Source organism: Portunus trituberculatus, chromosome 17, assembly GCF_017591435.1.
Source record: "Portunus trituberculatus isolate SZX2019 chromosome 17, ASM1759143v1, whole genome shotgun sequence".
NCBI lineage: Eukaryota > Metazoa > Arthropoda > Malacostraca > Decapoda > Portunidae > Portunus > Portunus trituberculatus.
The window spans coordinates 3957501-3972500 of NC_059271.1; the positions used below are offsets into that span (position 1 = coordinate 3957501).

Consider the following 15000-nt stretch of genomic DNA (forward strand, 5'->3'; position numbering starts at 1 on the left):
GTCGTATACATAAGTTATAATTGTAATGCATGGTGTGATATTGATATAGTTTACGTATATTTAACATTCCTTATTACTAATAACGTGTCGAACAAATATATATTACAACTCAGGGAACACACACACACACACACACACACACTCTCTCTCTCTCTCTCTCTCTCTCTCTCTCTCTCTCACTTGGAAACCAAGCATGAAGGTGCCAATGAGGTGCATCTCGTCCCCCGTGAGGTGCAGCATAAGGAGGCGGTGCTCGTTGGCCGCCACCACGCTTTCCATCTCCCAGCACTTCTCGTTTCTCCGGAAAGCACACACGTCTTGCCCATGCTCCAGCGTGCAGCAATACATACGCTCACGGTTCTTCGTCCTCGTCATGACGCTGCCCATAGAAAGACAGAGATTGAGGGTTAAATTAGCCAGTAAACCTATTACCTGCCACTCACTGTTAACAATTCTATCTAATTATATTTTGTATTGGTGGGATGCCGCCCTAGGGCAGTAGAATTGGTATGGAGGAAAAATTACACCTATTGAGAAGCCGGTCCCTACGCAGAATTATAAATCATTGTCAAAAATAGAGGATAAATGTCTTGATATCTCCCTTTTGAAAGAGTTTAAGTCATAGGAAAGAGGAAATACATAAGCAAGTAGAGAGTTCCAGAGTATAGCAGAAAAATAGTTGTTAACCCTTGCGTTAGAGAAGTGGACAAAATAGACATGAGAGAAAAAAGAAAGTGTTATGCCACTAAGCCGCAGTTAACAAGATCAGATGGGAAGTAAGCGTGAAAATAGAGGTAGAAGATGGCAAGAGATGCAACAATGCAGCGATGAGAGAGAGGCTGAAGACAGTTAGTGATGGGAGAGGAATTAATAAGATGAAATGCTTATGATTCCATGCACCTTGCTCAAAAGAACGGTATGAGTGGAACCGCCATTCTGTTGCTTTCCCAAGCAATCCACACTAGCACATTGCAGTAAGGGGTGACAGGGAAAACTACGAGGGCTACATCTTGTATTAAGCTTCCTCATTGCTCATCCTCACACACCAACATGGGATGCGTATACTCTATACATGGACTCATAAGGAACCCGTACAGAAGGTGACAAAAACCAGCCGAAACGAACCAGAACACCTAACTCCATAAAACCTGTTTTATCTAGATAAGAGATAGGATGTTACTAGCTTAGGCTAAAAATAGGGCAAACCAAGGTTGTTCAGTGTGGAAGAGAACCTTTGAGCGTCAGTGAAGAGTGGATAGTTATGTGAAACATTGTGTCGAGTTCATAGATAGAGGAATTGGCAATAAACAATACCAAATTTCCTCTGTTTAGAAAGTTCAGAAGTCAGGTGTTCTGTGGCTTCCCTGCTTGAGCTGTTTATTCCCTGAAGGCTTGGACGTCTACGAAAAGACGTGTAAAGTGCAGAATGGTTTGAACAAAAACTTTGGGGAAGAGACTTTGAATGATAATGGGCAGAAATATAAAGTGACATTTATCCCTAAGAGTTTCTTAGAAGTGGTACAGTTTCCCACACGATAAGGTTCTTTGGGTGGTCTAACTATCTAAGTCTTAGGCTCAGTAACAGAATTTGATAACAAATATCTGAGAGTATGATTTCTTTTTTTTTTTTTTGTATGTGTGTGTGATCAAATGCATATGTACTGAAATTTGCAAACCTGTCTCCATCAGACAAATTTTTTTAGACTGATGTTTCAAAAAGTATTCATAAATTATATAAGAATAAACATGTTTTTACTTTCTGAAGGAGATTAGCAAAGTCTAACAGAACACTATAAAACAAACAAACATAAAAATCCATTAAATCAACATCCCTACAGAGTGACAATGGTGAGTCCAAAGAAGGCCAGTCTAGTTCCAGGAGCACACCAACTCACTCTAAGAGAAATTGCAATAATAAGAGGTTGGAAAACGATCAAGCCTTACAATATAACGTAAGGAATATATCGTAAGGAAGGTGTGGGTTGGAGAATCCTGTGCAGTGAGTGTTAGGGATGAGGTGCAGGAAATAGCAGTGTGATGAGAAAGCAATATTTCTGATTATGAGCTTCTGACCTGTGGAAGTCAACAATGGGGAAAGCCTGGCCGCCATCCATAGTGTAGATCAAGAGGTTCTTATTCTCGAAGTCCCCCGACCAGCAAACGAGGCTGTAGTCAGTGGGACTCACGAAATCCATGAAGAGGATGGGTTTGTCCACTGGAGAAGATACCCGCTCTCGTTCCTCGCCTCGCAGAGTATATAGAACCCAGGACCTGCACACCACGACACACTATTATACCTGTGACTATTGTACCTGTAATTGTGTCCTGTACCTGTCCTACACAATCTTGGGACATTAAAGAGACTCGACACCTGCACACACCATAACATTTTATTCTATAGGACTACATCATCTTACCCGAATCATTGGAACCATGCGTGCTTTGGGGTCCGCGCGGTCTCCAAGCGCACGGGTTTGAATCCTGCCCACGGTCTGAGGGTAGGTTGGGCTTCCTCACTCAGGGCAACGGTTTCCTAGCGGGTGGGCTTTGAGATAGGAGATACCTCAAAAAGTACCCCCTTTAGCCCATGAATTCCCGTGAAAAGCCCACATCGTATAAATAAAAAAACTCTCTCTCTCTCTCTCTCTCTCTCTCTCTCTCTCTCTCTCTCTCTCTCTCTCTCTCTCTCTCTCTCTCTCTCTCTCTCTCTCTCTCTCTCTCTCTCTCTCTCTCTCTCTCTCTCTCTCTCTCTCTCTCTCTCTCTCTCTCTCTCTCTCTCTCTCTCTCTCTCTCTCTCTCTCTCTCTCTCTCTCTCTCTCTCTCTCTCTCTCTCTCTCTCTCTCTCTCTCTCTCTCTCTCTCTCTCTCTCTCTCTCTCTCTCTCTCTCTCTCTCTTACTTCTCTCCGTGGATGAGGGCACAAGTGTCTGACAGCAGCGTTCCTATCACTTTCTCTCCCGGCATTGGGTTTTCCAGCAGGAAGAACTCGCTAGTAAGCATATTGAGCAGCACCGTCTGTGAGAGAGCCAAAGATTAACCCCACGTGAAGGAAGAACTGGTGTAAGTAGACATATGACTACTTACACTAGACAAAAAGAGAGAAGAAGTAACTGGGTTTCAAATAGAGTGATAGATGAATGTATTGAAGTCAATGAATTAGCTTTGTCAGTGTTCGAGTCCTTACAGAATCAACCCCTTTAGTATCAAGACGCATTTTTGCTTGATTTTTGGGTATGAATAGACGATTTTATTGACATATGGAGGTCAGAAGAATAATGGCCGCAGTCTTCACTATTTTAACCCCTTCACATGAATTTCCGAGGCGTTATAAAATCGCCAAATAGTGAGCAGAATGAATATGAAAACGCGGCATGGTACTGAAGACGTTAACTTTAGGCATTAGACAAACTGATGGATGGTGTAGATAGTGGAAGTAGGTTGACAGATCCGCCATGTGTAGGCCTCATGGCTTTATTTGACTCTCATGTTCTTGTGTGCTTAAGACTAATATATATTACCACAGTTTGTTTATACGTAGTAGGCCAAAGATGTGAGAGAGAGAGAGAGAGAGAGAGAGAGAGAGAGAGAGAGAGAGAGAGAGAGAGAGAGAGAGAGAGAGAGAGAGAGAGAGAGAGAGAGAGAGAGAGAGAGAGAGAGAGAGAGAGAGAGAGAGAGAGAGAGAGAGAGAGAGAGAGAGAGAGAGAGAGAGAGAGAGAGAGAGAGAGAGAGAGAGAGAGAGAGAGAGAGAGAGAGAGAGAGAGAGAGAGAGAGAGAGAGAGAGAGAGAGAGAGAGAGAGAGAGAGAGAGAGAGAGAGAGAGAGAGAGAGAGAGAGAGAGAGAGAGAGAGAGAGAGAGAGAGAGAGAGAGAGAGAGAGAGAGAGAGAGAGAGAGAGAGAGAGAGAGAGAGAGAGAGAGAGAGAGAGAGAGAGAGAGAGAGAGAGAGAGAGAGAGAGAGAGAGAGAGAGAGAGAGAGAGAGAGAGAGAGAGAGAGAGAGAGAGAGAGAGAGAGAGAGAGAGAGAGAGAGAGAGAGAGAGAGAGAGAGAGAGAGAGAGAGAGAGAGAGAGAGAGAGAGAGAGAGAGAGAGAGAGAGAGAGAGAGAGAGAGAGAGAGAGAGAGAGAGAGAGAGAGAGAGAGAGAGAGAGAGAGAGAGAGAGAGAGAGAGAGAGAGAGAGAGAGAGAGAGAGAGAGAGAGAGAGAGAGAGAGAGAGAGAGAGAGAGAGAGAGAGAGAGAGAGAGAGAGAGAGAGAGAGAGAGAGAGAGAGAGAGAGAGAGAGAGAGAGAGAGAGAGAGAGAGAGAGAGAGAGAGAGAGAGAGAGAGAGAGAGAGAGAGAGAGAGAGAGAGAGAGAGAGAGAGAGAGAGAGAGAGAGAGAGAGAGAGAGAGAGAGAGAGAGAGAGAGAGAGAGAGAGAGAGAGAGAGAGAGAGAGAGAGAGAGAGAGAGAGAGAGAGAGAGAGAGAGAGAGAGAGAGAGAGAGAGAGAGAGAGAGAGAGAGAGAGAGAGAGAGAGAGAGAGATTTAACACAACCAGATCTAAAACTAATCCTGACGAGACAAGGCAGCGTTGCAAGAGTTTTACCTGGCTGTTGTTAGTGTGGGCGATGGAGTACTTGTTGTCTGGGGAGAGTACCAGGTCCTGCATGATGCCCTCGATTCCTGGGATGACCTCGCGGGTAAGGTCAGAGGTGGAGAGATCCCACGTAATGAATTTGTTAGATACACTGACGATATAACGTAAGTCTTGGGTCAGCCGGAAACCAAATACTGCGAACTGGTGACCCTCCAGCGAATACTGAAAGATGAAAAAAAAAAGTAATTGTGACAGAGTAACAAAGATCAAGGATCGTTGTGGTAAACACACACTCAAACCATTCAAAGGAGTGGAATGGAAAGTTAAAATGTTTACAGTTTACATGTTGAAGTCAGTCAAACTTGTCTTCATGAGATCAACTTCTTTGTACTAAAAGTGAATCGGGAAGTTCAATGAACATGTGAATTAAAAAATGTTAAGGAAAAGTTAAATGATGATTAAAGAATATCACGTGATTGTTAGCTAAGACCACGATGTTACTTTCCTTTCACAAAAGCATGGACAGAATAAAGTTGTATCATCTTCTGATGATAGACTAAAGCTTTAGAAAGACAGGACATCAAAACTACAGGTAGATAGATTGACGGATTGGAGCGGTAACTTCTAAGAACAGATTGAATTAATGTTAGCAATTTCACAAAAAAAGGAGAAAAGGTGTTTGTGGGCGTTGTCAGAAGAGTTTCTTTAGGCAAGGAGTAAACATGCATGCATAGTTAGGGAGAATGACACAAGGAACTTCATCAAGGCCACAACACAAGCCTTCCGAAGATGAAGAGAAGATGAGAGAAGATATACAAAACATCATAACAAAGAATTTCATTAACCATGATAATGTAGTCAAGAGAAGGTGAAGACAAATAAAGCTCAGAAATATCCAAGGTGTAATTATTAACCAAGGTTTGAAAGAGGTGACCTTTAGAGAAAGAGATGGCGATGATTAAGACATCTCGATCAAATAAAGGGGGATTTATCCACTTCTTTTACTTATACATGCAGTATGATATGATATATATATATATATATATATATATATATATATATATATATATATATATATATATATATATATATATATATATATATATATATATATATATATATATATATATATATATATATATATATATATATATATATATATATATATATATATATAATCTACCTATTTACTTTATTCATCTATAACTTGTTGATATTTATGTATGTATTTTTTTCAGCTGGGTGGTGATTTGATGCAAAGAAGTCGCGAAAAGAGAATCAAATAAGATTTTGACATTTCTTCAATTTAGGAAGTTGAAGTTCAGGTGTGGCATGATTTCCGGCAACACTGTATAAAGGACACGAATAATAGGAAGTGGAAGCTTAGAATCATTAGTAACTGCTAATACCTTCACTTATCAAATGCTGCTCTTTCACTGATTTGTTTTTCATGCATTTTATATATTTTTTTTCATTTCTAATATCACTGTTTGTTTGTGTTACATTATCTAAGTGCACTCTTATTCTAGGCAAACCTTAAGGGGCCCGCCAGGCGTGTGGCTACAGTGGTAGGAGGGCACCAGGCCGCAGTGCTCGATGCCCTCAGCGTCGCACTGCTCCAGTAGACTCTTGACATGCGGGTTTGCGTCCATCTCCGGGAGAAGGCGGCCGATCAGCTGAGGCGCCAACATATCCGGGTACTGAGAGAGAATGGCGCCGCCCAGTCTCAGCGCGTCTGCCACCAGCATCAGTTCTCTGCAGAGTGGAGGAGCATTAGGGAATGCATGGAGAGGTAGACATAACGAAACAGGAGAGTCACTAACTACCTCGAAGGTCGCGTAACGGAGGGATGTATTCCTCTCAAGACTCAAACTGCTTCAGCTTTGCTTTAGTGGGCATCGATCCAAGGCTGGCACAAACGCCTTACCATGGCAAATGGCAAAGGGAACGAGCGGATAAAAAGCTGCCACGCACTCTGGATGTCTTAATTAACTGAAGCTAGTTACTAAGCACTGAATACTACATTATAGCTTAATACAAAGCTTTAGCTACTAAACATTCTAAAATAAAACACATTTAGGGCCTATTGTATATCATAGTTGAAACTTTTTTTTTTTAAGCAGAGGAGATAGCCACTACAGAATTGACCTTTGTGTACAATGGTTCTTGAAATTACATACTAACTAAAGTTGGGGACGTGGGAGCATTCATCCTTCAGAATGAAATTCTGATGGTCAATAAGGAAAGGTAAAATGATAACAAACAGAATATATATATATATATATATATATATATATATATATATATATATATATATATATATATATATATATATATATATATTCACCTATAGAGAAATACTATAGATGGACAGATAGATAAATAGTAGCTGTGCTTCGTGGAGCTGTGAAGAAACGTAAGTTATCTTGTGCTTTGGAGACCATAAAAGAGAGAGAGAGAGAGAGAGAGAGAGAGAGAGAGAGAGAGAGAGAGAGAGAGAGAGAGAGAGAGAGAGAGAGAGAGAGAGAGAGAGACTCTAGGTTTGCTTTCCTTAATACATTACAAACTCAGAATCAGGCACAAGAAACACGTTTATCCGAAGCAGCAGTTCCCAGCGCTGAGTGTTGGAAAGTTTGAGTCTCCTGTGGAGGACGTGGAGGGTGACTGAAGAAAAAATAAATGCTTTGATTAAGTGAAAATTACGTGCCAAAATATTTTAACTCTTAGTGTTAATTAACTTTTTTCTATAGTTGCTGGTACTATTAACGATTAATGATAACAATCAATGATACATGTAAAATTCTATATGGAAGGGTGGTATATGGAAAGGTAATATTTTACCAAAGCGTTGTGAAATGATTAGGAACCACTAGTCCGGTATGTAAATTCCAGAAAATGTGAAATGATGGAAGTGGCAAGTGTTCCCAGGTCAGGTGAACAGGAGCCATGTAATTCGCAGGAATCTGGTTGGTATACCGGATGAAATTAGGAGGAGAAGGTAGGATGTCCTGTATCCCAAGCAAGGAAGAGGGTGATAATAATGTAGAGCAGGAGCATGCGGGAGAATGGCCTATAGTCACTACGGAAGGCAAGTGCAGCCTGCTAGGACGAAGCGACAGGGAAATGGGTCCCGACACTTCATCACTTCATCAGGGCAGCAAAGAAGGTGGAGGGCGCAAGGAGCTGCCGCCTCTCATCAGTCCTGGCGCAAGTCAAACAAATCCGCTAATTACTGTACCTTTTCCTACGTTTGGTCTCTTCGCTGTTGAAGTCATCATTATTAAGTTAGGGACTTAGGACATTGATTATTTACAGCTTTGATGTATGTATTTAAAAAATAAATAGTGCCATCTTAGTTAGAAGACAGGTATATTATTTAAATGAAGAGTAAGTTATTTAGATATCATAAGTTGCTTTTCACATTTGAATAATTATTATCCTGGTTATGTTGTTACTATCTGGTTAATTAAGACAAAGAAAGCTAGAAAATTAATTACACTACGTCTCTGTAACATGTCTTAAGTTAATGACTAATATATTGTATCAAATATTATTCAACTCATTTGTTGCCTTTACCAGACACCATCCCGACCATCACCAGTACTGCATGATTACTAAAATTGCTATCACAACTACTACTACTAGTGCTGCTTCTACTACAATTACTACTGTTGCTGCTACTATTACAACAACAACAACAACAACAACTACTACTACTACTACTACTATTACTACTACCACTACTACTACTACTACTACTACTACTACTACTACTACTACTACTACTACTACTACTACTACTACTACTACTACTACTACTACTACTACTACTACTACTACTACTACTACTACTACTACTACTAATAATAATAATAATAATAATAATAATAATAATAATATAACTACTACTACTATTACTACTACTACTGTTGCTATTGCTGCTGTTGCTGCTGCCTCAAACACTACTACTACTACTATTACTGTTGCTATTGCTGCTGTTGTTGCTGCCTCAACCACTACTACTTAAGAACATAAGAACATAAGAAAAGAGGGAAGCTGCAAGAGGCCGCCAGGTCTATACGAGGTGTCTTTAAGCTACCTAATTCCATCTATCTTCCCCATCCATGAACTTATCTAACCTTCTTTTAAAGCTCCCTATTGACTCAGCCCTGACTACATGACCACCGAGACCGTTCCACTCATCAACCACTCTGTTTGAAAACCAGTTTCTTCCCATTTCTTTCCTAAACCTGAATTTTTCAAGTTTAAACCCATTACTTCTGGTTCTGTCTCCGCCACTGATCCTAAGAACTACATTCATGTCCCCTTTGTTAAAACCCTTATACCACTTAAATACTTCTATCAGGTCTCCTCTTAACCTACGTTTCTCTAAGGAATGCAGATTAAGTTTTTTCAGTCTCTCTTCATAGGGAATATCCCTCATTCCCTGTATCTTTTTAGTCATCCTCCTTTGCACTGATTCCAACAGAGCTATGTCCTTCCTGTAATGTGGGGACCAGACCGCATACTACTACTACTACTACTATTACTACTACTACTACTACTACTACTACTACTACTACTACTACTACTACTACTACTACTACTATTACTACTACTGTTGCTTTTGCTGCTGTTGTTGCTGCCTCAACTACTACTACTACTACTACTACTACTACTACTACTACTACTACTACTACTACTGTTGCTATTGCTGCTGTTGTTGCTGCCTCAACCACTACTACTAGTACTACTACTAGCACTACTACTACTACTACTACTACTACTACTACTACTACTACAACCAATAATAATAATAATAATAATAATAATAATAATAATAATAATAATAATAATAATAATAATAATAATAATAATAATAATAACTACTACTACTACTACTACTACTACTACTACTACTACTAATAATAATAATAATAATAATAATAATAATAATAATAATAATACTATAATAATACTATAATAATAATAATAATAATAATAATAATAATAATAATAATAATAATAATAATAATAATAATAATAATAATAATAATAATAATAATAATAATAACAATAATAATAATGATAATAATAATAATAATAACACCACCAATAACAATAACAATACGGCTGACACTACTACCATAGTACCATTTCCATTACTCTAACCCAGATCGTTGATATGTTCTCCTATGTTGACTCATATTTGCTTCAATTGATTTCCCTCTAGTGACTGTTCAACATTACCCAATTCCGATAATTTTTCAAAAGTTTAGTTCGTCTAATGATTCTAACACCATACGTCAATGAACCTTTTATCCTTGTATGTCTAAAGGTTTAAAGTGTGCCTTATCTGTTAAGGAGCCGGCCGTCACACTAGTATAAATTCCGTCAACTTTTTTCCAATTCTGAAATCGACAATTTCTTGATCGCGCCGCCTTCACACGCGTACAACTATTCGTGTGCACTCTCCTCGACAGTAAATAATTATAACTCCTCTGACGCCAAGGCAAACAATCGCTACTCTCCACTTCACTACGACCTGAAATGGCATTCGGCGTGCAGTAGAGAAACACAAACGTTTAAAAAAAAGTAAACAAATGTTTACTGCTATAATTATAGCCAACATTAAACGTAGCGACGTGAAATCAAGCGATTTCATATTTTCTTTTAATTAGAATCTTATTTCTTTTTCATTTTTTTTAACAGTTAGATTTATTTAGCATATCTGTTCATAATAAATAACAGTAATCCTCCTCCGTTTAGAGGATCACTTCCATTTGACGATGCAGACGAAATAAAAGACGAAACGAAGCAAACATCAACAAAAACCGGAGCTAACGAAAAAAGAAAAAGAAAATGTGCTAGTCTGACGGCGCCTTTGCTTGCCTAATTTGAGCCTTTCGTATTTTTAGCCAAATTGAATTCAAAATCATTCATGGTAATATTTGAATAACACGGTAAGAGAAGAAAAGGGGACGGGAATACATAGAAGTGCAAGTTAGAAAGCACATGCCTGATTTGATCCCGATCATCGATATGTGCTGACGCGTCCTCGAAGTCCGAGAGTACAGCCTGCAGGGGACACGAACTCAGCTTTGCGTGTAGCCACTGGTAGTTGAAGAGCACGTGTTTGTACAGGTCCTCAAAGCGACGCGCCCGCACCAGGTGGAAGGGCAGCTCTCCAAACTGTGTGCGTGTGTGTGTGTGTGAGTGTATATATATATATATATATATATATATATATATATATATATATATATATATATATATATATATATATATATATATATATATATATATATATATATATATATATATATATATGTGTGTGTGTGTGTGTGTGTGTGTGTGTGTGTGTGTGTGTGTGTGTGTGTGTGTGTGTGAGTGTGAGAGAGAGAGAGAGAGAGAGAGAGAGAGAGAGAGAGAGAGAGAGAGAGAGAGAGAGAGAGAGAGAGAGAGAGAGAGAGAGAGTGAGAGAGAGTGAGTGAGTGAGTGAGTGAGTGAGTGAGTGAGTGTGTGTGTGTGTGTGTGTGTGTGTGTGTGTGTGTGTGTGTGTGTGTGTGTGTGTGTGTGTGTGTGTGTTAATGTAAATGTAAGCATAAGGCTTCAGACTTACTAATGATAACAGTTACACAAAAACTACCATAGCCTCCTTGAGTCAATATAAGATTTCTAAGAGTGCACGGCAATACCTTCCTCAGATTGTAGCGCGTAATCTTGCCCTCCTTGTTGTAGTAGACTAGGGGTTGAGCAGGCACCTTCCTGTCCGCCAAACCCTCCTTGCTCTTGAGGTTGAATCTGGGGAAGGGACACATGGTGAGCACTACCGTTGGGCAGCAGGTTATCATAGCATTGTGGACCGATGGTGGGGATAAAATAAAGTAATTAACACGTTGAGCTGCTCGGGATATGCTCTCGCACGCTGCTTCCGGTAATCATTCATCTTGTTCAAATTGTGGAGTCAACAAATCATAATTATGAACCATGAAGACCTTGAAGAAAGGAGAATCATACAAAGTGAAATCACTGAATGACAATTTTGTGGGTCACCAAAGCGAAGGATCAGTGTAGCTGTCATACAAATAGTTAACAAAGAAATCCCGCCAAGGAGGTTATCGTCGCTGGGAAAGTACGTAATAAAGACGACGAAATGTGAAAGCCAAAAGGCAAATGGTGAGAGACACCTTCTTGGAGGAAGAATGGTTACAAGGAAGTGAAAATATACGCACCAAATAAAATCCTACTACCTTTGCTTGAAGACATCGGCAAAGGGCGAAACTACATTCACAGCGAAGAGGCGGAGAAAGTCATGTTACCTATAGAGTGCCGCGTGGCAGTATAGTACCATAACAGACACAAGCCAGTGATCACCTTACTTATTGATATACTTATTCATTTTACAAACTCATCGCTTTCCTTCATTCTTTTCTTTACTGCAATACTTGTCAATTGGGATCGTGGGTAGTTGGCTGTGACCAGAATACGTCTGTTAGAAAAAAAATCGCGTAATTATTTTTTTCTTTCCCTCTTTAACTATTTCAGTGCATAACTCTTTCTTCCTTTTTTTTTTTTTCCTTTTCTTTTTTTTAATCAGGGGTCTCTCAAATAGGTGATCGATTTCCCTCTTGTTTAGCTATTCCCTCAATCAGGATCAAATATTTTTTTTCTACAACAAGAATTAGCTAGACACTTAAATTAATAATCCTGCAACCAACCACTTACTCGATTACTATTCTTCACTATTACTATTATTATTATTATTATTATTATTATTATTATTATTATTATTATTATTATTATTATTACTACTATTATTATCATTACCATTATTATCATTATCATACACACGACAATGACCGAAGCAGTGACAGTTTCGATAAATCTCCCTATATTTCTCCCCTTCAAATTCGTTGAGGTTGTGTGGCGGCAGACTCGTGTGTAGCGAAGGAGTCACCAATGAGCACTGGATCACTAGGACACTTCGAAGATGTCTTTAAGCATTCACTCCTACCTGTGTTCGTGTCGTGGTTCCCAGTAATCACCTGTGTCGCTGGATTTCAGTGTACTTGAAGGGCTTGGGCACTCCTCCGCCCCACATACCCAGGAAATAGTCGGCGATCATCGAGTAGAAGTACATGGCTTGATTCTGGTTGGTGAAGTAACGCTTTCGTGCAGCTTCGTTGAATTGCCTGGAAGGAGAACGGAAGAACGACGATCAAGGAGACCACTAGAAGTAAAAAAAATAAAAAAGTAAAAAGGAGGAACGACAATGGAGCGGAGTAGAAAGTAAGGAAGAGAAAGAAGAAAGTAAGGAGGAGAAAGGAGGAATGACATTGGAGAGCAGTGGAGTTAGAAGAGAAAGGAGGAACGACAATGAAGGAGAGCAGTAGGGAGTAGAAGAAAAGGAGGAACGACAATGAAAGAGAGGACTATGAAGAAGAGAAAGGAACAATGATAATGAAGAAGACCAGTAGGAAGTAAGAAAGAGAAAGAAGGAACGGAACGACACTGAAGGAGATGACTAGGAAATACAAATCGCGAACAATACGATTTTCAAGCAGATCTGAAGAGTGAATCGCACACAGCTTAGGAGAGAGAAGAGCTGGGCCAAATTTTGAGTGCGAGGGAGTGGATAGAGAGATGTACGAGAAGAGATGTACAAGTTTTAAGTGGAAGGGAGAAGAGCGGAAAATTTTTGAGTGGGATGAAAAGTTGGGCAAATCATGAGTGGAATGAAGACGAGTTTGCTGATTAGCTATGGAGTGTGGGGGAAGAGAAACCGTACCTGTGATACCAATTCAGCACGGATACCCCATCAGCCTCGCAGTCTGATAGGTAGTTGGGAAGGTCATTCCTGATCCTGGTCCAGAGGAGGGGCGGGATGCGTCTCACTGGAGGCATGTGGTATTGGTATACGTCATCTAACACCTGTACAACGGATAACATGTAGCTTTAATGGTTCTCTCTCTCTCTCTCTCTCTCTCTCTCTCTCTCTCTAACACACAGTTTTATTCATCTATCTTATTCTATTTTTTTTTTTCTCTCTTAGTCGATTGTAACTAATTTTTATACTCCTGAGATGCAGTTTGTCTTCTGAACCCTATGGAAGTTTCAGTTTCCTTAATAATCATCTGGTAGCTTGATGATACTAGACATTACTGTGTGATATCCACCTTCCTCTTTTCCTCTGCCGTGGCTGTTGCGCGATGTAGTGCCTATGCGTGCGTATGTATGTGCAAAGTATGCTTATGTGATTTGAAACGCCAATAGCGATGTGGACAAAGGAGATATGAGCAATGGTGTTAGGAAAAATCATGGTGAACGTTATATGAAATAGTATCTACTACTACACTATAAAATGCGCCGTACGATATGTTGGGTCTTTTGCCGCGATGCGATCCACAAAACACTGTTCGTCCATTGTACAGTGAGATATGTATACTCGTAATACACGATACCCCGGTTGGAAAAGCTAAAATCAAGGAAAGCCCCAGACAGTAGAGTTAAGACATAATGGCTACAGCAGCATATAGATGACCAGTCGTACATCCTTCCATGGGAATGAATAAACAAATAAAGAAAAAAAAAGAATGAAAGATAAGATGGAAGATAAGAAAGAGCAAACAAACAGTAGGCTTATTGGCAATCAGGGAAATGAAAGCTGTACAAATATAGCCTTTGGGGCATATAATAAGTAGGAAGAAAACAGGATATTGTTTGTTTGCTCTCTCTCTCTCTCTCTCTCTCTCTCTCTCTCTCTCTCTCTCTCTCTCAATCACCTTGTCGTCGAGGGAGATCAGATCCTCCAACTCAGACTCAGAGAGACCATTCTTACTGGCGGTGATGTAGGCAAGGGCGTGTGACACCAGCAGGCGACCGTGCTGCAGAGGAGATGGAGGAGAGATGAGCGTGGCCACAAGGAGGGGCGGATGACTACCAATAAGGGAGGTGAGTCACGATAAGATGCTCGTGTGAAAGAGGTAATGACAGAATTCAAAGGATGCCAATCGAGGTGAGAGAATATGAGGCAGAGATGAACGTGACCACCAGGAATAGACATGAAGCAAAGAAGTATTGGTGAAAAAGCTTAATCAATAAAAATCAGTGTTGCAAGTTAAAAAGGAGGTAACGAGGAGTAATTAAGGTGGGAGCAGTGAGAGGAGGAAATGAAAGATTATGAAGTTTGAACATGATATCATCACCACTACAATGACTATTAGAATAGTCAAATATATTCTCTGCCTGTCTGTCACTCACGCACACATACATTCATCTCTCTCTCTCTCTCTCTCTCTCTCTCTCTCTCTCTCTCTCTCTCTCTCTCTCTCTCTCTCTCTCTCTCTCTCTCTCTCTCTCTCTCTCTCTCTCTCTCTCTCTCTCTCTCTCTCTCTCTCTCTCTCTCCACACCGTCAGCCTTCACACTCCTCCC

The 15000-nt window shown here is 40.0% G+C and overlaps 1 protein-coding gene across 7 annotated transcripts in view; it reads right to left on the minus strand.

The window, feature by feature from the left end:
* The window catches only part of LOC123505120 (NACHT and WD repeat domain-containing protein 2-like), a 65000-nt gene that overhangs the window by 12743 nt on the left and 37257 nt on the right, over positions 1-15000 (minus strand). For 6 of the 7 annotated variants that reach the window (XM_045256196.1, XM_045256197.1, XM_045256194.1 and 3 more), the window contains 10 exons: positions 14351-14452; positions 13357-13499; positions 12614-12760; positions 11264-11369; positions 10585-10757; positions 6101-6320; positions 4575-4787; positions 2898-3013; positions 2074-2271; positions 181-379 (listed from right to left, as the gene is read on the minus strand). In XM_045256196.1, coding sequence (XP_045112131.1) covers positions 181-379; positions 2074-2271; positions 2898-3013; positions 4575-4787; positions 6101-6320; positions 10585-10757; positions 11264-11369; positions 12614-12760; positions 13357-13499; positions 14351-14452 — 1617 coding nt within the window. The remainder of the gene's footprint in view (positions 1-180; positions 380-2073; positions 2272-2897; positions 3014-4574; positions 4788-6100; positions 6321-10584; positions 10758-11263; positions 11370-12613; positions 12761-13356; positions 13500-14350; positions 14453-15000) is intronic. The other variant, XM_045256198.1, reaches the window with a different exon arrangement.